We start from the raw sequence: 16518 nt of genomic DNA, 5'->3' as shown, positions 1-16518 counted from the left end.
ACATCTCAACATGGGATACAAGGGTAATGAACGTAAAAACTATGAAGTCATTACCACAGCTTTACATCTGTTATCATGAAATATACAAGGACAGTCCTTTATCAGATTCGCCCAACTTGCGACCATGTGTTCACCAAAGGTGCGACCATGTATGGTGAGAAATGGTAAGTCTGTATTTAAGAATGTAGACAAACACCGGATCAGCAGACTCCATCAACGTTGGCACGCCTGCATTCGCCGTGTTTTTTTTCTCCTAGGATCCGCTATATGATTCCTGGGTTCTTTTGAAAGGACCGTATCGCAGAGGATCTTTTTACAAGAATGGCCTTTGTTAGTGATTCCCCTAGACTATGGGAGCAGTCTGGAAATTAGTTACTGACCTTTTGCCAGATTGAAGAACCCAAGTCTCATTTATGCGATCTTCCCTCTTCTCAAGCATTCAGAGAAGCAATTATTTTGGTGTAAAGATTCATCTTTTTACGACGGTCCTCTTTACGTCTGGTCTTTGCAGCAGTGAAGTCTCTCCGCGTTGGCGAGCTTCGTTCGACAAAACTGTCGTCTAGCACCCACCCGTGCAGTGATTGTAGGCCAGGTGCTCAGATAGTCGTCCCTACGGCGGCCGAGACATGAATCACGCTCACACGGAGCGTGTTCCCTGTTCCGCGGACTGGACGAATTCCCTGCGACCAGCGCGGTCGCCAGCACACTGCCTTGACGAACATTTGCTTGTACTCTTCCTTCATTTTTGGGCAGAGCAGAGCCAGGGCCCAGCCATCCGTCATCATGCTGATTAGTCGTAAGAAGGTGGTGACTTGGTGCACGGCTGGTATGTGCGCCAGCTCCAGAGCCTGAATCAAGTTCACTACCGAGTTTGGAACAATGAATAGTAAGAACATCAAAGACAAGATGGCGATGGCGAAGTAACCCTGATGTCTGTACAGCTGTTTACTTGTCTGGCCCCTCACAGTTGCCTGTTCTTGTGTGATTCGCCTCCTCTGATGCAAGCCGATGCACCCGACATACGCGTTGGTGCATAAGCTAGACAGATAGATTAAGATGACAAAGAAGGACATGGCTATGCGAAACAACGGTGGAATGCACTGCCAGTGGTCGCAGAGGTCTATCGCGCCGACTCCCAGCCAGCCGCGAAGCGTCATGCCTAAGACCGAGATGAGCGCAGCGGCGAGCCAGGAGGCGGCGACCAGCAGCAGTTGCCGCCGATCCGTAACGATGTCGAAGTAGCGCAGGCCGTGGACGACCGTGACGTACCTCTCCAGACTCAGCATCAGGAACGAGACGACCGTGGACGTGCCGATCGAAGACCTGAGGAACACGAGTACCAGGCAGACCCATCCGGGCGGCAGCGCGTGCAGCAGCCGCAGTGAGCCCAGCAAGGTCGAGATGGCGCCCACGGTCATCTCGGCGGCGGCCATGCTGGCCAGCAGCTGGTACATGCACGCCTCGCGGAGCTGCCGCCGCCGGAGAATGGCCACAACGGGCACTGCCGAGCTGCTGAACACGATGAAGCCGATGATGGCCTCTGCTGCGGCGGACATCGTGCCGAGCCGAGGAGCGGCGGACGAGTGGCGCTTGCCCGGTGTCGGCTAGTTAACTGGCCGCTGGGGGCCGTTCCGTCGCTGGGGCAACGCGACGTCGATCCATTCGCATCCGACGCACACCCTTCAGGATGCTCCCACCTGTCCCGCACGTCAACGTCCGTCTAGTTACAATTAGCAGCTGAACAAAGCTCGCGCTTTGCAGAACGTCAACGGGAAGGCTCTGGGGTTTGAAGTTGGCATAGGGGCAAGTCGGACATGCTACATGTGAACAGTACAATGACTCCGAACCGTGTTCCTCCATACAAGACGACAGTGGAGGTCAACGGGAAGGCTCTGGGGTTTAAAGTCGGCATAGGGGCAAGTCGGACGACCATCAGCGAGGTCACGTGGCGGACGGAGTTGGAGAGTGTTCCGCTGGAGTCGGGCCAGGTGTCACTGACCATATACACGGGAGGTGCGGCGCTGGTGCGCGGCCGACTGACAGCGCGCGTGAAGTGTGGCGCGCAGCAGTCCACGCTGACCCTGCTCGTGGTCCACGGCGACGGGCCCCACTCCCCGGCCGGGACTGGCTTGCACAGCTGCGGCTTGCACACAGCTGTGGACACAGCTTGCACAGTATGGGAAAGCATCTTCAACATGGCATCGCCGCTGGCCGACCTGCAGCAGCAATACGGTGCGCTGTTCTAGGACGACGGAGGCGCCTGCACGCGAACGGTCAGTCTGGACATTGACCCATCGGTCACACCGAAGTTTTGCAAGCCTCGGCCCGTGCCCCTGGCTCTGCTGCCGCTCGCAAATGCGGAACTGGATAAGCAAGTCGAGCGGGGCATTCTACGACCGGTAAATACCTCGGATTGGCGGCGCCCGTGGTCAGCGTTCTGAAAAGTGACAAAAGCTCAGTAAGAATATGTGGGAGCTACGACCTGACGGTTACCAAAGCCTCCCGAGTGGAGCAATATCCAGTACCGAGAATCGATGAGCTCCTCGCAAAGCTAGCGGGAGGTCAGAAGTTTACCGGACTGGACCTCAAAGAGGCATATCTGCTGGTGCCTCCAGACGAGGCAAGCCAGTGCTACACCGTGATAAACACCCATCGGAGCCTCATGGCCGCTGCTCGGCTCGCGTACGGCATTTCGCCTGCTCCGGCGGCGTTCCAGCGCATGATGGAGCAGCTGCTGGCCGGCCTGTCACACGTTGCCGTCTTCCTGGATGACGCTTGCATCACGGGCCGGAACGATGAAGAGCACCGCCACAATGTCGAAGCGGTGCTGAAGCGTCTCTCAGATGCTGGTCTGCTGCCGAACCCGAGCAAGTGTGAGTGGATAACTAAAGAAGTAGAATACTTGGGCTATAGGGTCGACTGCAACGGCATCCATCCCACAGCCGCAAAAGTGCGGGCAATCGTGGCGGCGCTACAGCCTGCTGACTTCAAGCAGCTAAAGGCATATCTCGGACTGCTCACGTATTACTCCAAGTTCATGGACAGACTGGCCACCGTGGCGGCGCCGCTCTATCGGCTGCTGAGGGCAGGCCAACGATGGGGCTGGGGACAGGCGGAGAGCGCGGCATTCTCGCGTACCAAACAGCTGTTGGTGCAAGCGCCGCGCCTCGCATACTACGACGTGAACCTGCCGCTCGCACTCTCTGTGGGCGCTAGCCCGTACGGGCTCGGAGCTGTGCTGTCAGTGATCAACGGTTCGGGAATGGAACGCCCGGTGGGGTATGCATCGCGGAGCCTGGCAGCCGCGGGGGTCAACTACAGCCAGTTGGACAAAGAAGGGCTGGCGGTGGTCTCCGGAGTGAAAAAGTTTCACCAGTTCGTGTGTGGCCGGCACTTCACCATACAAACGGACCAAAAGCCCCTCCTGGGCCTCCTAAGCAGTGGCAAGCCGCCACCGCTCAAGGTGTCGCCCAGAGTAGCCAGGTGGCGCTTCGCACTGCAGGCGTACCAGTATAAGCTGATGTACGCCCCCTCAGCTCCGCAGGCAAACAGCGATGGACTGAGCCGCCTGCCACTGGCTGGCCAGTGTTCCGGATCCCGCAGACATCGTCTGTCTTCTGGAGTCAATGGACCAGCTCATTCGTGTTGATCGGATCCGCCGGTGTCGAGCCGTGACCCAGTCTTGTCACGTGCTTATCAAGCAGCCATGGACGGCTGCTGGACGGTGCCGGCAGCTGATGGAATGGAGCCATCTCGAAGCGCCGTCTCGAACCCAGCGTTCAAAATGGCACCCTTCTCTGGAGAAACCGCATCGTGGTGCCCTCTGCTCTGCGGAAGGCGATGTTCTCGCTCCTGCACCAGGGATACCCTGGCGTCGTGGCGATGAAGTCAAAGGCACGCGCGCACGTTTGGTGGCCCGGCATGGACGCAGCCATCGAGTCGACCGTGAGAAGCTGCCATGCCTGTCAGCTGAACCGGCCCCAGGCCTCCCAGGTGGCGGAGAGCCCATGGCCGTACTCGGAGGCACCGTGGGACCGTCTGCACATGGACTATGTGGGGCCGGTCGATGGGGCGATGATTCAGGTCATCGTGGACGCCTACTCAAAGTGGATATCGGTGTATCCCACGACGGCGTCTACAGCAGAGGCGACGATCGAACGGTTGCGGATAGCCTTCTCAGAGCATGGTGTGCCACGTGTGGTGGTGAGCGATAACGCGGCAGTATTCACCGGTGACAAGCTCCGTCACTTTCTCACCGATAATGGCGTGCAACATGTGTTCTCCCCTCCTCTGCACCCGAAGTCCTATGGTCAGGGCGAGAGTGCAGTCAAAGTGATCAAAACCGGTCTGAAGCAGCAGAGTGCTGGGTCGCTGCAGATGCGCCTGAGTCCGGTCCTGTTTCAGTGTCGGACCACTCATCACTCGACCACTGGCGTGTCACCCGCGGAGCTGCCGCACGGCCGCCCGCTGGCCACTCACCCGTCCCGGCTGTCGCCAGACTCCGCCCTGCTCGAGCGTGTCCGCACCAAACAAGAGGGTCAAACACTGACGAACAACCGGCACTCGACCGCGGTGCGGCAGCTCGAGACTGGCGACCCGGTGTACGTGTTTGCGGTCGGCCAGCGGCCCTGGCAGCCGGCGGTGGTGGTGGCGGCATCGGGCCGTCAGCGTGACGTCCGGCTGCCGGACGGCCGCTGCTTCCGGCGACACGCTGATCACCTGCGGGCTCGGTCGCCGGACAGCCCGTTGGTCGATAGTGGGATGGCAGTTCCCGTTCCGGAGTGTCCTGTGTCGCCGGCGGCGGCCACAGCGGAGCGGGCGAGTCCCGGCTCTCCTGACAGAGGCGTGCGACCTTGCTCTCCCTTTGCAGCCCTGCGCCGGTCGGGTCGCGAGCGTGTGGTACCCGCTCGTTATCAGTAACGGTTACATCGCCATGTCGGATGGTCGGACGCACTGTCAGTTGTGTGTTATTAAAAAGACTACCTAAATCTCGTCAATCGACTGATGTCTATGAACTTAGTTGTGCTTCGTGAGAGGCATCATATAAATATTTTTTCCTCCGAAACTTGCACAGCCGTATTCAGCAATATGCGAGCAATATATCCAGACGAGAAAATTCCTCGCCACCATGACTCCTCTCCTATAGCAGGACATTCGCATCCATGTGATGCTCCAGCTTACCTGATAAATTTGATATACCTACTAAGAAGTGCGTATGCCGCGTTAGGTGTCAGAATCTGAAAGTCGCTATTTCCTTGTAGAAATCGACCGTCAGTAGATAACAGGCCAATGTCATACCCATTAGGAGTGGCGATGGGGTGAAATGGATTTTCAGCTGTGGAGTAGGAGCATGCAAAACTACGCACATATATATATATATATATATATATATATATATATATATATATATATATATATATGTGTGTGTGTGTGTGTGTGTGTGTGTGTGTGTGTGTGTGTGTGTGTGTGTGTGCTTGTACGAGTGCGTGTACGTGTGCGTGAGTGTTTGTGTGTCCAGTTGCTGGGAAAGAACCACGTAACATGGCATGTGCCTCTTTTATTCAAGCTAAAATGTAACTTGCAGCTGGATCTCAGTTGTAATTGCTTGCTTCTACACAAAATAAAGTAAAATAGAATGCTCCGGAAGGAAATATCTGCAACGACCTGGAGGATCCGCTCAGTGCTACTCCTGGAGGCGCCCTACTGATGGTTCTTTGGGTGCCTCCATCAACATGGTCGCCGAAACTTGCGTTCTGGCTACCTCGGCTTGGTCAGGACGCCAGGCTAGTTGTACCTCACAGTTAACTATCGTATGTGCGATATCCAGACCCTGCATAACCTCTGCCATGTACTCATAGTGGCCCTAATGGAAGTTTCTCTTGAGCATTTCTTCCTCCGCAAGTGCGGAGTAATACACGATGTTGAATCTTGAACATCGGTAATGACTGTTTCCCCACTGGAGAAGCATGCCCCAGCTCTGGTATCGTTCTTTCTTCCACTGAAAACGCAAGGTCTGTTGTGCTTGGCTTACATCCTGGGATGAGACGAGTTGGTGAAGAGACGTGCTAAATCAGAAAAAAATTCTCACCCCCGAGAGGAGCTTCCGGGTGCAATGCTGCCACAAAATGAGGTTCTCCAGGGAAGTCGCCGGCAGGGTGCCACAAAACGACGTTCTCCAGGGAAGTCGCCGGCAAGCTGCCACAACTGACGTTCTCCAGGGAAGTCGCCGGCAAACTGCCACAAAATGACGTTCTCCAGGGAAGCCGCCGGCAGGCTGCCACAAAATGACGTTTTCCAGGGAAGCCTCCGGCAGGCTGCCATAAAATGACGTTCTCCAGGGAAGTCGCCGGCAAGTTGCCACAACTGACGTTCTCCAGGGAAGTCGCCGGCAAGCTGCCACAAAATGACGTTCTCCAGGGAAGTCGCTGGCAAGCCGCCACAAAGTGAACGACAGCTACACTTTCCAAAAAAGCATGACAGGAAGAAAGAATCGAACTTCGAGTTATTAACACCAGGCTCGTAGCGTTAGTCTGACATTGGTACGCTGAGCGCGAAGTTGCCCATTCCTGCTAGCGAGCACCCAGCGGCAGAGCTTGCCGGCGACGGGTCGTGCCAAACGTAGTGCACTTGTGTTGTCTCGCTGGATGGGTGTGGAGCGCTCATGAAGAAGAAAAAGGGTGCAAGTAAGCATGCTTCGTGAGCAGATACCGGAGCAGCCGGTGGTTTAGTTGTTGCCATTCGGACATCCAAAGTGCTCTGCGTGTGTGAAAGGCAATGTCAGAGCACCGGCTGTTGCGCCACCTTCCGATGCGATGGCAGCCGAGCTCACCACTTACTGGCCTGCAATGCAGTTAAAGGAAGCTGGCGCACGGATGCGCCCAGTCTGGGAACTGGAGGACGCACGCAGCTATTCGTAGATAAAGGCCACACGTGGTAATCCCGCCCCTACCTGCGATTGTTCCCATAACGACCAGAGAATGCTGGTCACTGCCGACAGTTATGGAAGATCAGTCATAGGCTACTCCCATCAGTTTCCAAATCTTCATTCTCAAGGGGCATCAAGTTCACGATGAGGCATGGCCCCTCCCTTGACAAAACCCTGGATTCGTCCCCGGCGCTAACTCTCGTGTAACATCTGACTCAGGACATGGGGCACCCGAAAAAGGTACGAGACGGAGTTATCAAGACGAACGCCACAAAAAGAAAGCCTCTGGAAAAGATGCTCCAAATTCGCCCTCAAGAAAGTTAGTTGTGTTCTCCTCCGTTCTTTAGAACACGGTTTGGACAAGAGGCGACAGTTTAGAATCAAACATCGAGAGGTCAAAGAGCAACAAACTGCAGTAGCATGTTAAGAGACGGGACGAGGGATGACTGACGAGACTGACGAGGAATCGTGCTGGTACCTAGTCTGCCTGTCTATCTGTCTGACTTTACTACGAGGATGAACTGTTGCGTGCGCTGTCGGTGATGAAAAGAAATATGCAAGGATTTACGTAGACTGTTAAATAAAAACAGCGCGGATGTACACGCTTGAGATTATCCGTGATCGAGTACACAACTCAGAATAAAAGACTTCGGTACTTGCCACGTAACCTTTTCATATTTTTTTGTTTCCCGCTAAATGATTTAAACCGTTTTTAATTTCTATTCCCCTTTTATGCTATGTCGATCATCATGCCATCGGAATATGTCGCATTAAGCCCATTATGATGCCCCTTTTGCCTAGGTTCTAACTACCCTGGTTACTTTGCTGCTATTTTACTTAGCTGCTCCGGGCCGACTTGTAGGAATGGCACATGGAGGTGTGCTAGTTATCAGCCAGACTGCATGCTACCGTGCGTCTTGTTGCCATGCTGCCTTGTTAGGAGAACCGAACCAAGGCTCGTCGGACAAATATTCGTAACATAGCAGTCCATCGTGATTCTGGAGCGGTGTTCCCTGCGGATGAACATACAGCACTGTGCTCCCCAATTTTCTTGAAACGAATAAATGCGTTATGGTCGCTCTTGGCGATGTGAATGAATGCGTCATCAAGTGCATCGTAACATTTGTTCATTTTTTACAACTCTTTGCCTCGGCGTTATTAGACTAAAGGGGTGACTGAAACTAAGATTAGATTTGATATGTTCAAGAAAGACCTTCAGGTCCAGGCTTTCCGAGTGCTTGTTCAGTGTTTACGCATTGCTCGTGGTGCTTCATGGTTGTGGTGAGCGATTTCTAATATAATATTCGGCATGGGTCGCCTCAACATTAAGGTTTGCTGCCTCTGTTTCGTGCAGCCCATGGAGAAGAACAAAGGAGCGCTTAAGCGATGCGGTTGCTCGGACAAGTAATCATTTTTGACATATTTTTTCAGTATCAGTGTCTGTTCAGATTCGGAACATTCCTTGGATTCATGTGTCTTGCTTTTAGTGTAATATTTGCCTAGCCTTGATCAACCTTTTTCAGCTGTGACCACAAGTACGGCTTGCAACGTCAGCTACTTTTCTTTAACCCGTGTTTGCTATATAACTTAACTTGATTAGTACCTGCTGGTATATTGAAGGTCGGTAACTAAGCTGCAGGCCTGGAAACCCATAATGGCTAAGATTGTATGTCCTTCCACCACCAAGGTAACATGGCAGTTCACTGCATTATTTGGCTCGCCTCTATTGATTCACGTTGGGTTGCCTGCGATATCAAGAAAAAACCCAAGTTCCGATGCAACGAATGTACACCCTAGCCACAACACAACACGACACAAAACACTACACCACACGGAATGTGCCAGCGTGCCAACGGCTTACAATCTCCGGAAAAACTGCGGAGCGTGGCGTCATTTTGAGAGCAACCCAGATGTTTTTTGTTTTTGAGCGAGTACGCACAGTAGAGCATTTCACGGATTTTTAGAAAAATATATATCCAAACCGGCCGACCCCTCCAGAGCTCAAACCGACCACCAACACAGCGTTTGGAAAGTGCTTAATCAAATCTCTCACGGTTCGCCTTAGTAAAACTATGCTTGTGATGATCGGCATCAGTCCGCATTCGAGTTTTTTGGTTCTATCACCATAGACAGAAAAATATGTCATATCAAACTATTTCATGTTTCCTGCAAAACACGTTTAGTACCGATGTTGTGAATGACTGCAAAAAAAAAAACAGTAAACATAAGGCACGATTCAAGAATTTTTTCTCACAAGAATCAGCTGCTGCTAACAAATGAGTTTCATTAATAGACTGGCGTGTGGGAGCGGATCTTAGCATATACGTCGCACGCACACGTGACACACAGAATCCCACATTCAATGTAAAGACTCAAAATTCAAAAGAACAAAATAGCTCACTGGAATGGAAAATAAATGTTCGGAGGGAATGGAATAGCAACAAAACAAGTAGCAATGCTCTAGATTTCAACACTCCTTAGACAACTTCAGCTGCTGATCCAAAAGGCAACACTGACAATTCGATGCATGATTTCCTTTCAAGAGCTCTGATAAAAATGGCATATCGAAGCTCCCAAACTAAGATTTGTTTGTAGGAACTTTAATGGAATATTCCCTTAAGTGACATGGTTACATCAATCGTCGTTTTGTATGAAGGCATCGAAATATGAAGCCAGGAGAGTCGAGGCTTCGGGTAGATGGACGGCTAAGGACGACCGAGGAACGAGCTAAAACTGCGCGTAACCGTTCGTCCTTCAGCAGCGCCGTACCTTGGAGATGTTCCAACAGCGGAAGAGTCACACACCACCTTGAGTCTAGCCTGGCTGTTGGCCGGTGTTCTCGGACTCACCACCGCGGACCAGGCTTCGGAGGTGTCCGAGGAGGCTGTTGAAAGCATTGCGGATGAGTACGTGGCTCACACTGTAGACCCACGTCTCGGCCACCAAACAGAAAAGGCGAGCAAGGTGCAGTGTGGATGTGAGCGTGGGCATGCTGATCCAGCGGGTGCCTATCCTCAGACCACCGCCGATCAGGTCAAGAATGACGAAGAGCGAGACAACCTTGACAATTTTCTTGAAAGCCTTGCAACGAGTGAGAGAGAAGTTTTCTGCGGTCTTCTCAATGACACTGACTGAGATGCACTTCACCTGATCTTGTCGCAAACCTTTGATTCCAGCGAGGACGAACAAAAATCCAGTGACGGCCGAAGTAAAGAGAAGAGAGACTTCCACGAAAAACATGAAAACGCTGGGTAATTTCTCCCAGCGACACTCCTCTCCGACTTCGGTCAGATCTCCGCCGCGCAGTCCGAACTCGCAGACGGTCTCCAGCTGGAGGGCGGAACAGGCGCCCCCCACCACAGCCGTGACCAAGACAGCCAGCCAAGGCAGAGCCAGCAGGCGCTTCTTCCAGCGGTTCGTGAAGTTGTGGTAGTGCAGTGGATAAGGGACGGCGACGAACTTGTCCAGGGTCACTAGCATCTGCGCGATCTTCAGAGCGACTCCGAGACAGGCGGCAAGGACCTGAACCGGCTGGCAGACGGCATACAGGACGTGGTTGAAGATGAGGTCTAGACAACCAATCAGCACCAGGTTCAGGGCAAAGAGCAGGTCTGTGAGCGCCAGGTTCGCCACGAACAAAGCTATCGGTTCGTTATGCAGTTTATCGGTCAGACCGATCATCACCAGCGGCAGGGAGAAATTGACGGCGAGCGCAGAGCCGATGGCCACCTTGAGCCACGCTACCATCTCGCTGACGCTGAGGAGTGAGATGGACGGCCTGCGACCCTCGCTGTCGGGGCTTTGGACCCGCACTGACGGCCAGCCAGCCAGGTAGTCTCTTTGGCTCGACATTTTGTGGTATGGTCCATAGATAATGATTTGAGTACTTAGTGGTGCGTATCCAAGCAATTACGGTAGGGATTGTTCTCAAGGATGCGTAACGAGCGTAAGCTGGCTGAAAGACGGAACTATCAAAGGCAACTAACTGCTACCTTTGTTCTGGAGTATGGAGAAACTCCATCCGATGGAGATTACGTGGAGATTTTGCTCTGTCATTTGCCAAGGTACTATCCTCTGTATCGGAGATAGTTGCGTGACGGCGAAGTTTTCAACGTAATCTGCCGAGGACAGAGATGATGCCTCTGAGACAGGAATGCGAGCGTTTAGTCATTTCCATTACGCTGTTTGCGATGGTGATTTACAACCCGCGTCCAAGAAAGCTATATATTTGCAAGATGTAAGATAAGGATTTTAGATTCCTACCTCCCTGCTATGACATTTCTACTCCTTCATGTCCATTGCCTATTTACAGATTGGTTCTTATCGCATGAATTTATGAATCGTGCCAGAGATCTTCCCCTGAATGTCTGCTACCTTTCTGCATATGCACTATATACCGAAGCAGCGCTATGCAACAGAGATTTGGTGCGTGGAACGTAATCAAACATACAATTGATAGCTGCACGTCTCAGACCCGTCTTCCCTCCTCTTATTGCGCCGTTACCATTTTCAGGAGACATCAGGTGAAATAGGTTTTGTGGAGAAAGTCACGGTTTTTTACCTCTGATCATCATCATCATCCAATTTGAATGAACACATCACCCAAAACCGGAACCTGAAACGGCGCATGCCAAAGACCTGGACTTTGGACACAATATGCACAAGGGGATACTGGGAAAATGCAAAATAAATCAGCGATCTACTCCAAACCATTTCAGAGAAACCGAGATAAAAAAGGCCCGTTGGGGAGGGGAGAGAGGGAGGGGTGACCGAATCGGCCCGTCTTTAAGGGAATATTATACATGTAAAGCTATGGAGGGACGAATTAGATACGATGAAACAAACTCTTTTTTAACCTAACCTAACCTAACCTAACCTAGCCCAACCTAACCTAACCTAACCTAACCTAACCTAACCTAACCTAACCTAACCTAACCTAACCTAACCTAACCTAACCTAACCTAACCTAACCTAACCTTACCTAACCTAACCCATCCTAACCTAACTAAAGGCATACCTCTTGACGCACAAGAACTGCTCTAGACAACACAGTTTCATTGTTTAGTAAACATTCTCGGTAATATGTCATCCTTTGATTGCGTCATATGAAATTCATATGACTTCAGAGGGTCTGCCAAGCTGACCGTGCGAAATCGTCACCCTAACGGACGGGCTGGCTCACTTTTAGTACTTCGACCTCCTGCTAAGTGCCGATGCAACGGATCGGTGTTTCCAGAACACAAATATCATTGCTGTGGTTGTGGATCAGGTGCCAATCGTTTTGTGGTGGTAATTGATAGCGGTATATTTCCGGTAATAGGTCTACCGGCCAGCTATTTTGTGCTCGTTATACTCAGAAGACTGAACTGTATCCGTATGCAAAGTTCAGGCCAATCTGAAGAGTCCATTAAATCCCGAATATCTGAATATGCATGCGAATCTAGTGCCAACTGGAACATTTCGCGTCTGATCGTCATTCTGAACAGTCAAGTATTTTTTCACCACGGAAGATCACCTCAGGGCAACTGTAAGCAACCTTCAACTAGGTTGTCTTGTCGATGACCACTATCCAGTAAGGAGGAATCAAGGTAAAACAACCTGAAATCACAGACCCAGTTCGCATTACCTTTTCAGTGGCGAAGGCGTGAACGTGCCGGATTCAACATTTAAGGATCGTACGTTCAAAAACGGGCCGGACCAAAACTGATTCTATATGTTCCATACATTTTATGCGTACCGTTCTCTAACAGCCGATGCCTACTATCAAGACAATGCGGCATTTAGCTTTTTGTGAGGTTTCCTGGCAAAATTCCGGACATAGCAACCATTTCAGCATGACCTGGCCTGACATCACCGATATGGTAAGCAAGACATCATGCCAGACACCCCCGTTTGGTACTACACATGGACAAACTAGAAGTGCATGCACTTGCAAGACAGAACACGACAAAACCGTGCAAAACTCCCTCCAGGAATGAAATGAAAAGTAACCATGTCATCCGAAACGTAACAAAAGCAAATGTGACATTTCATGTTTCATTTCTGCGAATGAAAAGTCACGGAAGGGTGATCTAAAAGTCATCAGCATGACACAGGCGAGCTCACAAACGACAACAGAATAGCGTGATGGGGAACCACCGCACACGGAGACAGCAGTCACTTACAGGGTACCGTCGGCGGATGTAGCAGTACCGAACCGCCGCACATGGAGACAACAGTCACTTACAGGGTACCGTCGGCGGATGTAGCAGTAGGGAACCGCCGCACATGGAGACAACAGTCACTTACCGGGTACCGTCGGCGGATGTAGCAGTAGGGAACCGCCACACATGGAGACAACAGTCACTTACAGGGTACCGTCGGCAGATGTAGCAGTAGGGAACCGCCACACATGGAGACAACAGTCACTTACTGGGTACCGTCAGCGGATGTAGCAGTAGGGAACCGCCGCACATGGAGACAACAGTCACTTACAGGGCACCGCCAGCGGATGTAGCAGTAGGGAACCGACGCACATGGAGACAACAGTCACTTGCAGGGTACCGTCAGCGGATGTAGCAGTAGGGAACCGCCGCACACGAAGACAGCAGTCACTTGCACGGTACCGTCGGCGGATGTAGCAGTAGGGAACCGCCGCACACGGAGACAGCAGTCACTTGCAGGGCACCGTCAGCGGATGTAGCAGTAGGGGACCGCCGCACACGGAGACAGCAGTCACTTGCAGGGTACCGTCAGCGGATGTAGCAGTAGGGAACCGGCGCACACGGAGACAGCAGTCACTTACAGGGTACCGTCAGCGGATGTAGCAGTAGGGGACCGCCGCACACGGAGACAACAGTCACTTGCAGGGTACCGTCAGCGGATGTAGCAGTAGGGGACCAAGGCACATGGAGACAACAGTCGCTTACAGGGTGTCGTCGCCGGATGTAGCAGTAGCGAACCGCCGCACATGGAGGCGGCAGTCGCTTACAGGGTACCGTCAGCGGATGTAGCAGTAGGGAACCGCCGCACACGGAGACAGCAGTCACTTACTGGGTACCGTCAGCGGATGTAGCAGTAGGGAACCGTCGCACATGGAGGCGGCAGTCGCTTACAGGGTACCGTCAGCGGATGTAGCAGTAGGGAACCGCCGCACACGGAGACAGCAGTCACTTACAGGGTACCGTCGGCAGATGTAGCAGTAGGCCGCGGGAGCGCAGGCCACACCCGAACAACAAGCCCCTGTTCCCCCCCCCTTGGAAAACTTGATACGCTTATGACATACGTCCAAACATGCTATACAAGCATCACAGTTTTATTAGGGTGCATATTGGCACTATGACTGGCAGAAATAACTGCCAGTTTTTTGGTCCCCCCCCCCCTCCGTTCTCGTAGTACCACCTGTGACAATACTTTCGCCATGTACGTTCATTCCTGACGCCATAGCAACTTCCTACTTCAGTTGTACCGCATAAGGCGTTTAAAACCCGTTTATTTTTTCGCCCATTTTTCCCACTCCTGAATGCGCCAAAATTTTTGGGTGTTGAACCATTCTCCAATCATTAGCTATCCATCTGAGCTGGATGGGTCGAAATCCTTTGTTGAATATGGTAGGCATAATGGACCAAAACTACCGATTTACCTTTTGCCATTTTCTTGTTTTCCTCATGCCACTTGTCTACAATATTTGAGCTGCTCTGTTGATCTCTGATAGTAGTCGTCAGGAATAATCAAAAGTCGTTTGGTGTTTGCGTGAGTCGGCCCAGCAGTCCTCGAACCATTGAAGGAGGGTGGGGGTGGGGGGGGGGGGGAGGAGGGTTGTGCAGTGCTGCTTCGGCATAAAGTGCATATGCAGAAAGGTACCAGACATTCAGAGGTGGATATCTGGCACGATTCACGAATTCGTGTGATGCGAACCACTCTGTAAATTAGCAATGGACATGAATGAGTGGAAATGTCGTAGGAGGGAGGTAGGAATCCAAAATCCTTATCTTACATCATGCAGATATATAGCTTTCCTGGGCGCAGTTTGAAAATCGCCATCGCCAACAGCGTAATGGAAACAACTAGACGCTCGCGTTCCTGTCTCAGAGGCATCATTTCTCTCCTCGGCAGATTACGTTGAAAACTTCGCCGTCACACAACTTATCTCCGATACAGAAAGTAATGCGCTGGCAAATGACAAAGCCGAATCTCCTCGTAATTGCCATCGATCGAAGTTTCTCCACGATCCTGAACATGTGTGGCAGCAAGCTGCCTTTGATAGGTTCGTCGCTCAGCCAGCTTTCGCTCGTTGCACATAATTGACAACGATTTGACGTTTGATTTGATATTTATTTTCGATTATGGGTATGAAGCAGTACATAGTATGCTGAGTGAATTGACGCATAAGCGCAACGCTTGAATCTGAGCACCTCTCCAGACAACATGGTATGGTCATGGCCGCCAGAGAGCCCGCAACGCACCGCCCACCCGTCCGATCTGTAAGCCGACACGGGCCGGGCGTCCGCCGCCGCTCAGGTCTACACGTACAGCCGTCCCGGGCTCGCGACGGATGCCCGGCCCGGCAACGCCACCCACTGGCCCGTTGCTGTCCGCGTCCGCTGGAAGTTGTTAGGCGAACCGTTTGGTCTGAAAAAGAAATGCTTGCAAAATTTTGCTGTCTTCTACTCAGTGCAATTATGCAAACCGTTACCTCTGAGATAGATACTTAGTTGGTCGTTGTGAGCGAGCTCAGAAAAGTTAAGAACGATACAACCTGTTTTACGTAGCAATGAAATTCGGATTTCATGATAGTGGGGACAGTCCAATAATAAGGGTTCAGGGCCTTCATATGGATAGCCACATAAGCAAGAGAGACTAGTTGTAGTTGGATTTTGAATTTCGAACATATGGGCATTAATGTCTGACATTCCCAATCTCAGCCTAGTATTTAGGATGCTAATATGCCTGGATCCCAGGCTATGATCCACCGGAGGCGCGGCCGCACCGCAGCTCTGGTGCATTTCCCGTTTGAAGGAACGAGAAGACTGGAGAGATGACACCCCAAGCGGGTCTCGGTTCCATCTTCTTGTAGTTGGTAGAATGTAGATCTTTGGTATGCTGAGGTTCTGTTCGGTGGTAATGTGAGTGTCATTGCATTGCGTAGTGGGCGTCCTGCCGCAAGTGCTCGTGTGTCTGGTAGAACTGCAGTGATGTTTGTTGGCAGAGGATGCTGGTTGTGGATGAGGGCGTGGAACAGCGTCAGTTTGTGCATGTTTCTTCGTGATTTGAGAGTATTCCATCCCAAATCGTCCAACAGTGCGCGAGTGTGCGTTCTGTGGAGTGCACCAGCGATTAGTCTTGCTGTTCTGTACTATGTCAAGTTTAAGGGAGTCGCTGGTTGTCATAAGTCCGTCGTATACTACGCCACAGTAAGCAAACAAAGGAAAAATATAAGTCGTATATATGTCGTTGAGAATATGCCAAGACAGAAGTCGCGATAATGGGCAGAGAGGTACCAGGGCTCTACTGATTTTGGGGACAGTGTCACCAACATGCTGATGAAAGTGCATATCGGCAGATATCTTTTGACCGCAGCAGACCATCGTTTGACCGTATGTCTTTGGATACGC

At 51.7% G+C, this 16518-nt stretch overlaps 1 protein-coding gene across 1 annotated transcript; it reads right to left on the bottom strand.

Moving 5' to 3' along the window:
• Positions 1-559: 559 nt before the first annotated feature.
• On the bottom strand, positions 560-1556 carry LOC119094586 (alpha-2B adrenergic receptor-like). The gene is made up of 2 exons (XM_037217649.1): positions 1134-1556; positions 560-610 (listed from the first exon to the last, which is right to left on the bottom strand). The coding sequence occupies exons 1-2, from the start codon at positions 1554-1556 to the stop codon at positions 560-562; spliced, it is 474 nt and encodes a 157-aa protein (XP_037073544.1).
• Between the last annotated feature and the right edge of the window lie 14962 nt (positions 1557-16518).

Source organism: Pollicipes pollicipes, unplaced genomic scaffold, assembly GCF_011947565.3.
Source record: "Pollicipes pollicipes isolate AB1234 unplaced genomic scaffold, Ppol_2.1 Scaffold_4002;HRSCAF=4701_pilon_pilon_pilon, whole genome shotgun sequence".
NCBI classification, from domain to species: Eukaryota; Metazoa; Arthropoda; class Thecostraca; order Pollicipedomorpha; family Pollicipedidae; genus Pollicipes; species Pollicipes pollicipes.
This window is presented reverse-complemented; position numbering and strand designations above follow the sequence as displayed.

Excerpts from the sequence above, each read along its gene's own strand:
- LOC119094586 (XM_037217649.1), bottom strand. The coding sequence starts at position 1,556 with ATGTCCGCCGCAGCAGAGGCCATCATCGGCTTCATCGTGTTCAGCAGC. Across the intron at positions 611-1,133 it reads CGCTTCGCGGCTGGCTGGGA|GGACGACTATCTGAGCACCT; the intron begins GTCGGCGCGATA and ends CGGCCGCCGTAG.